Here is an 8,227-nt window from a genome sequence, read left to right as displayed (position 1 = left end):
GTTTCTAACATGCAGGTCCTTCTTAGTCGGTTTGGGTATGTATAGGGTTTGTTGTGGGGTATGGGGCAAGGTTTCCACATATATCGGATTGCTTTGATGAGTCCCTGGAATTTGGGTATATGGGTGATCATTGGTCGAGTTTTGGGGATCAGGAGTAGGTTGTGGTGCATTTTGGGGAGTGTGATAGCTAGTGGTTTGCGGGTATTGGGTTGGATGATGGTGATGTTGTTAAGGGTTTTACACTGGTAGTGGGTTAAGGTTCTGGGGAGGTGCGGGATTATGATACCGGTGTGGTATAGGAGGATTTGTAGCCATGGGTGGTGGGTTCTGGTTTTATGTATTTTGTGGTGGTGCTTGGTTTTGGGTAGTCGGGTTTTACTGGTTGATGTCGGGAACATTGAGAGTAAGGGAAAGGTTTACCAGATTTCGGACTTGCTCAAGCTTGCCCTGTAGTTCGAGGATTTTCTGCTCCAAACGTAAGACCAACTCGTTTTGCCCCAGAGTACTTCTACCATCTGATGTTTCAACATTTTCCGCCACAAAAACATTGTCTTTCTGGATACCACTTAAATCATCCATTTTCCCTTTGCCCTTGCTTTTGCTTTTCGGGTCGCTAGGTGGAGGAGGAGGTGGAGGACCTCTGGATTTAGTGTGGTATGCTGACGATGCCAGTATACACGAACTACCCTTTGGGAATAGGAGTAATCAGAAATAAAGAAAAGGTATAAGGTAACCAAGTCAGTAAGGTGAAATAAAAGAGTGTTTGCAATGTTTAAGCATGTTTCACAAAGTCATGCAATAATTTGCGTCCTAATTTGGGGACCTCATTGTGCCTGAGGTAGGCCTAAGCGACACATAGACTTGGAGAAAATTGGTGCCAACGTTTGCTTCATCTCATTAATGCGAAAGTGAGCCAAAATAATCTTTTACTAAACCGACAATAATATAATAAAGTTACTTATGGCATATAGCCTTATTACATCAAAATCTAAGCTAAGCTAGAAATCAGTAAAGAACATCATCTCCTAATCTACTTGGTCTCTGAAGGACCTTCTCCATGCTTGGCTTTTTTGACCCTATCAATCGTGTTTCCCAGATCGCGCATATCTACCAATAAGTAAGCTTTCGCCAGCATTCCTCCTTCATCGTCGTCCATTCCTTGACAATCAGAAAGTATCTTTCTCATTTTCCCTTCTAGATCCATCAGTCCTTATTACATGTATTCCAATCTTTCCGTTGACTTAGTGAAAATCTCCTTCCATTCCCTTATCGCCTCCATGTTCACTTTGTGCTGCTCCAGATGTTTAGATTCGGACTCGAACACCCTTTTGTGTAGTCTCTTGTACTTTACATATGCCTCAGCCACTTCGTCTATGATCTTATCCTTCTAATTAACTCCTAGTTTGACATCCCCGGCTACGTCATCTTCCATCTATGATAGATAGTAGTACATCTGGCTCAATAGTTTCTCCTTCCACAATGATCTTTTGGTTCCACATGTGTTGCGCTTCAAACTTGAACGGGATGACATCTCCCTTGAAATATGCCTTGTACTGGACCATGTTGGAAATCCGAGGTATGACTTGTTTTCTTCCATCTTGTCTCATTACCCTTATAGGAGCGTAGGGTAGATGCCTCGTAGCACGATCAGTACCAAGTGAGTAGTTCCTTTTGATCTGATGAAGAACTCCCTACTAGGAAACCATTCAAACATCCAATGCACTTGCTCGTCTGGAATAAATGTCATTTTCTTTGGGTGATGGTTGGCTATGTAGTAATTTAGTGACCTTTGCAGAAGCTGTTGACGATACTCACCCCTCTATTTTCAACTAAACCCTTAATTTCCACAATTTTACTTGTAAAAATCTACCCATAATCTATGTATTTAACTTACATTGGATAGAAATTACTTACCTCCAATAGCTAGGTGAAAATACCTCTTCAAAGAGCTCAAAAATCGCCTAAGAGATGAAAGAAATGAGCCAAAATAGCCAAAATCCTCGACTTAAATGAACCTCACTTCCTCTAGCGATTTCTACTTCTACGAACTTTGGGTCTCACCTATGATGCCGCACCTACGAAAAATCCATCGCAGGTGCAGTCCTAGCCCATGCTGCCCACCTTCACTCATGCGGACGAGGTCCACTTCTGCGAAACTTCCTCCGCTCCTGCGAGCAAGCGCCTGCGCACCAAGTCTATTTCTTCGACCCATGCCATCTTAGCTATTTCTGCATTGGTGGCCACGCTCCGAATTCACAACCTCGCAATGACTATTCATACTTAAATTACTCCGAACGCACCGAATCATACTTAAATTACTCGAAATGACACCAAATGTGGCGTGCAAGTCACAAATCACCATACAGGACTATTAACAAGCTTGAATCTTCAATCGGACCTCGATAACACTGAATCCTACTTCAAGCCAAATTTAAAGAAGTTAAAACCTTCAATGCGCCTACTTTCAAATATATGCACTGAAACGCTTCCAGGTTATCCAAAACCCGATCCGAACATACGCCCAAGTCCAAAATCATCATACGAACCTATTCGGACCGTCAAATTCTGGTTCCGAAGTCGTTTACTATGAATGTGGACCCAAGTCAAACTTAGCCCTTTTAAGCTAATATTAAGTAACTAAGTCTTCTAATTTCAATAGTAAAAGCACATACGGGGAGTCTTATTTAGGGGAACGGGGATCTAAAAAGTAAAATGATTGGTCGGGTCGATACATTCTCCACCTCTTAAACAAATGTTCATCCTCGAATGGGTCTAGAATCGTACTTGGTGTTGCTCCCCATTTTCTCGCGAAAGCGGGTTTTGACGTGTGATAATACTGGTAGGCTATAATCACGTATTTTGGCCATTACGTACACTCTAATTCGATGCACTTTACTAGTGTTTGAGCTTTAAATGGTATTATTTTGTACTGAGTGAGTATTTTATGCTTTGTAGGAGCGATTCCGAGTTACGATGAGGATTTGGAGCGAATTTGAACTATTTTGGAGCTTTGAAGTCTGAGTAAAATCCCATGGATTAAGTTTTGATCGTAATCGAGGATCAACGAACAATAATGCACTTAATGAAGAGAAATAACGAAAAGAGCAGGAAGTCACCTAGGTGCACGAGCATGCCCTGAGCGCACTGGGTGCACAAGTGGAGTAGAACACTATCCAACATGCGTGGTCACCTGCCTAGGTGCGCGACCGCGCACGTCTGGTCCAGAAAATTTCCCAAGCCTTTTATTGTAACTTCAGAGGCGACTCCTCTTTACCAATATGAATCCCAGCTCGTCTAAAAAAAAGGGTGTCTTGGATTTGGAGAGCAACCTTTGGGAGAGAAGAAGGAAGGAAACAACGGAAACGCAAAATACTTGATGAATACTTTTTCCATTATGGAGTAATCTTGCTTAGGGTTATTGACGGATGTTGTGATTTGACTATTGCTTTGAGTTTTACTCTCTGTTAATTGCCCGAATTCATTGAATGAGTTATTAATTGAATTTCAAGGCTTATTGTTGGTTTACTTTAATTGAGAGAGAAGTGTTACTGCAATTTTCATTATGCCATATCGTTAGGTTGATTTTACGCCTTTTCTAGGTAATCAAATGATCTTAGAGAGTTATCAATTAACCTAGTTTAGAAGAATAATCGAGAGGTGTTCTTCAAAGGATCATTCATTTACTGTGTTTGTGCATATGTTCATAGGACCTATTATTAGGTGGATTAAGGGAACTCTCATTCATTCCGAAGAAGAGTTTGAATCCCTATGGTAGCCTAATCATCTGTTAAAATCGAATGAGTCAATAGAAGTTAAGAATGAGCTTAACCCAGAGTTACCCAGAACAATAGTTGATCTCATATCTTGTCACAACCCTTACTTCTCACCCTGATATTAAATCGTTGCTCCTTAATCATTAAAGTGTCATTAGTTTCTTACAATACATAATCTTAGTTTTATTTGTAGTCGATAATAACATCAATCAAAGGTTTATTATCCTGGATAGTGTTGAGCAGAAGATTTATTAGAACATTATTTAAACCAATCCATGCAGAGACGATTTAATATTATACTATCTTTGACTAGCAAGTCTAAGTTTTATACACGGTTTAGCGCTCGTCAAATTTTGGCGTCGTTGTCAGGGATTGGAGATTAATAGTGTTTAAATTAATTTTCAGTGCTAATTCAGGAACAACTTTATTTTATTTTCCTTTTTATGCTCTTCTCATATGTGTGCAGGAAATAGGTTAAGTTCAATGGTGTATGACTCGATCCTCTTCAAAGGACTTGATGTCATATGACCCAGAGATAGACAAGCACCTGAGGCAGTTTAGAAGAGAGAAAGGATCGAGTGGATTATTGTTAGGTCAGCCTTCAACTCAAAATACAATGGTAAACAACAAAGAGGTAGTGGACCTAGCTGCGAGAGAGGCGGCTCAACAACGAGAAGCACGGTTCGTAGCTGAAGCAGCCAGAATTGCGGATGAAAAGGTTGATGGGGAGCGAAGGTACATTCCCAATTAAAACGTGATAAAAGCTGAATTTGAAAATGCAGCTCCTAGACCTAGGAGGTCATTAGGAGATTATTCCAGACCGGTATACAACCAATAATAGTCTAGTGTGAGACCCCTACCCATTGATGCCAATAATTTTGAACTCAAACAGGAAGTCATCCAGACCATTCAGAATAATTGCATATTCAGAGGGAAGCCCAATGAAGATCCCAACAACAATCTGATGGACTTCGATAAAATTATGAACACATTCCGTTCCAATGGAGCATCACATGATGCCATCTACCTCAGAGCATTCCCGTTCTCTCTTAAGGATGATGCAAAGCAGTGGTTGAGAAGTCTGCCCACAGGGTCAATCCGTGCGTGGGGGGAGATGACAACCAAGTTCTTAGAAAAATATTTCTCTATCGCTAAGACTGAACGAATGAGGAAAGAGATTCACAATATCAGCCAAGGTGATGGGCAAACAGTGTTTGAGGCATGTGAAAGATTCAAGGAGCTATTGCGGAGGTGCTCTCATAACGGAATGGAGCAATGGATGCAACTCCAGGACTTCTGAGATGGTTTAAACCCATCATTAAGGAGATTGCTGAATAGTGCGGTTGCAGGCCCTCTAATGAAGAAGACTCCTGAAGAGATTGTCACTCTTCTGAATAAATTATCTGAAGACGCAGAACAATGGTCCATTGATCAAGGGGACCGAAAATGATCGGCAGTGGTGCACCAAGTAGAATTCTCGGTAGAAATGCAAACCCAAATTACAGCTATGGCTAAGGAAATCAAGCAACTAATGCTATCTCAGTTGCAAATTCAACCACAGGCGGGTTGTGACATCTGTGGATTGGGACACCCTACGCATGAGTGCCAATCTACAGCTGAGGAAGTCAACGTTATGGGGAACTTCAACAGAGGCAACTACCAAGGAGGCGGTAATTTCAATTATATAGGATAGAGACATCCAAGGTTCTCATGGAGTTCTTCAACTGGTAGTTTGAACTCATGACAGCAGCAAAATCCAAGCACCAGTGCAAGGACCTCCTGGTTTCCAAATTCAACAGAAGCAACCATACCAACCTCCACAGCCCAACAACTCAAGTTTAGAAGATCTAATGAAGGCATTTATAAAAAAATCTGACGAGAAACTTGAGACTCAAAGGACTACTATCAGGGAGCAAGGCACAATCATCCGGAATCTGGAAAGACAAATGGGGCAGCTTGCAACATTATTGTCATAAAGGGCACCGAAGACTTTGTCGGCAGACACAAAAAAGAATCCAAAAGAGACAATCAAAGCTCTATCTCTCTGGAGTGGGAAATCATTAGCAGAGCCAAAGGCAAAACCAAGATACGAGAAGGAGATCAGCTCAAGCAAGATATCTGAAGAATAGAAAATCGGTGAGTCTTTGCCCAAGGAGAATGTAAGCAGCAAGGATGTTGATAAGAAGAAGGTGAATAGTGCAGTTGAGGAAAGCAAGCACATGCCATTGTTACCTTTTCCTCAAAAGATGAAGTGGGAGAAATTAGACAAATATTTGGGAAATTCTTGGAGATGCTGAAACAGTTGTATGTGAACATTCCGTACACGGAGGTGCTCACACAGATGCCAGCCTATGCAAAATTCTTGAAGGAAATCCTCTCAAGAAAAAGGAAGCTCGAGGAAACGAAAGTGATCAAACCCATTGCCCACTGCAGTGCCATTCCATATAACAAAATTACCAAGAAGTGTGGGGATCTTGGCAGTTTCACTATACCTCGCACGTTAGGTAGCGAAAATTTTGACAAAGCCTTGTGTGATTCAGGTGCATCCATTAACTTGATGCCATTATCGGTGTTCAAGAAATTAGAAGGAGATCTAGTAGTGATAAAATCTGTACCAATATCCTTGCAACTGGCTGATTAGACCACGATCATATCAGAGGGCATAATCGAGGACATTCTGGTAAGGGTAGACAAATTTGTTTTCCCAGTAGACTTCATCGTGGTAGATATGGAAGATAATAAGGAGGTACCTCTAATCCTGGGGAGACCATTCATTTTCACTGGCAGGGCTATTCTTGATATATATGAGGGGAAACTAATGCTACGAGTGGGAAACGAAAAAGTGGTGTTTCAAATGAAGAGAATGATGAAATACCCATGTGATGAGGCATTTGCCTATGCTTGTCTCAAGCTAGATGTGGTGGGAGAGTTAGCTGAATAACACAAACTGGATAAGCTGGTAGGTGACTCAATGGAGAGATGCATTAGTCAATCAAGCACAACAGAGGATGAAGATCCTGAGATCAAGAAGGAAGTTGAGGCGCTGAAAAATGCGAACCAGGTGGTAGATGAAGAAGAATTCGAGAAAGAAAGGAGCAAACCGAAGCTGGAATTGAAAGTACTCCCAGCATATTTGAAATATGGTTTTTTGGAGACTAATAATTTTCCTGTGATTTTTGTTGTTGATTTGACAGGTGAACATGAATACATGCTTGTGGAGTTACTATGGAAGCATAAAAAGACAATCGGTTGGAGTATAGACGATATTCAGGGGATCAGCCCTGCAATCTACATGCATAAGAACTTGTTAGAAGAAGGGAGTAAACCAGTGGTTCAGCCCCAACGCAAATTTAATAAAACTCTTAAGGAGGTGGTTCAAAAGGATATACACAAATTGCTTGATGCAGTCTTAATATTTTCCATCTCTGACAATCAATGGATCAGCCCTGTACAGGTTGTGCCAAAAAAAAGGGGAATGACGGTGGTAACAAAGATGTGCATTGACTACCGGAGATTGAAAGATGCAACAAGGAAGGATCACTTCCCTCTTCCTTTCATTAATCAGATGTTGGAGAAGGTGGCAGGGCGTGGATGTTACTGCTTCTTAGATGGATATTTAGGGTACAATCAAATACCCATTTCTCCCGATGATGTTGAGAAAACCACCTTTACATACATGCCCATCCGAAATCTTTGCATACCGGAGAATACCTTTCATACTATGCAATGCACCAGCTACTTTCTAGAGATGCATGATGTCAATATTTTCATATTTAAATGTGAAGTGTCTGGAGGTGTTCATGGATAACTTTACTTTATTTGGAGATGAATTTGAATATTGCTTGAGGAACCTCGAACTTGTTCTGAAATGATGTGAGGACACTCACCTAGTACTCAACTGGGGAAAATGTCACTTCATGGTTAAGGAGGGGATAGTCCTAGTCCATAAAGTCACAGCTGAAGGTACTGAAGTTGATAGATCTAAAGTAGACGTGATAGCCAAGCTCCCGCCATCGACCTCAGAGAAGAGAATCAGTAGCTTTTTGGGGTATGCCGGTTTCTATAGAAGGTTCATTAAGAATTTTTCGAGCATTACCAAACCCTCCAATGCATTACTTGCCAAGGATGTAAATTTTGTATTTGATGTGGAGTGTATCAGAGCATTCGAATTGATTAAGAAGAACCTAGTGAGTTCCCCATAATGGTGACTCCTAACTTGAGTGAGCTTTTTGAGATAATGTGCGACGCCAGTGATGTGGCAGTAGGAGCAGTGATGGGGCATACGAGAGATAAACTGTTCCGACCCATTTACTATGCCAGCCAGACCTTGAATGATGCTCAAGTTGACTATGCTACCACGGAGAAGGAGTTCTTTGCAGTAGTCTTTTCTTTCAACAAAATCATATCCTATTTGGTGGGAAGCAAGGTAATAGTGCATACTGATCACTCATCAC

The 8,227-nt window shown here is 41.2% G+C and overlaps 1 protein-coding gene across 1 annotated transcript; it reads left to right on the top strand.

Annotated features, from left to right (window-relative positions):
* The first annotated feature begins 6,063 nt into the window (after positions 1 to 6,063).
* Positions 6,064 to 6,414, top strand: LOC138909287 (uncharacterized). The gene has a single exon (XM_070200471.1). The coding sequence runs from the start codon at positions 6,064 to 6,066 to the stop codon at positions 6,412 to 6,414; it is 351 nt and encodes a 116-aa protein (XP_070056572.1).
* Positions 6,415 to 8,227: the final 1,813 nt, after the last annotated feature.

Source organism: Nicotiana tomentosiformis, chromosome 4 (assembly GCF_000390325.3).
Source record: "Nicotiana tomentosiformis chromosome 4, ASM39032v3, whole genome shotgun sequence".
NCBI lineage: Eukaryota > Viridiplantae > Streptophyta > Magnoliopsida > Solanales > Solanaceae > Nicotiana > Nicotiana tomentosiformis.
This window is presented reverse-complemented; position numbering and strand designations above follow the sequence as displayed.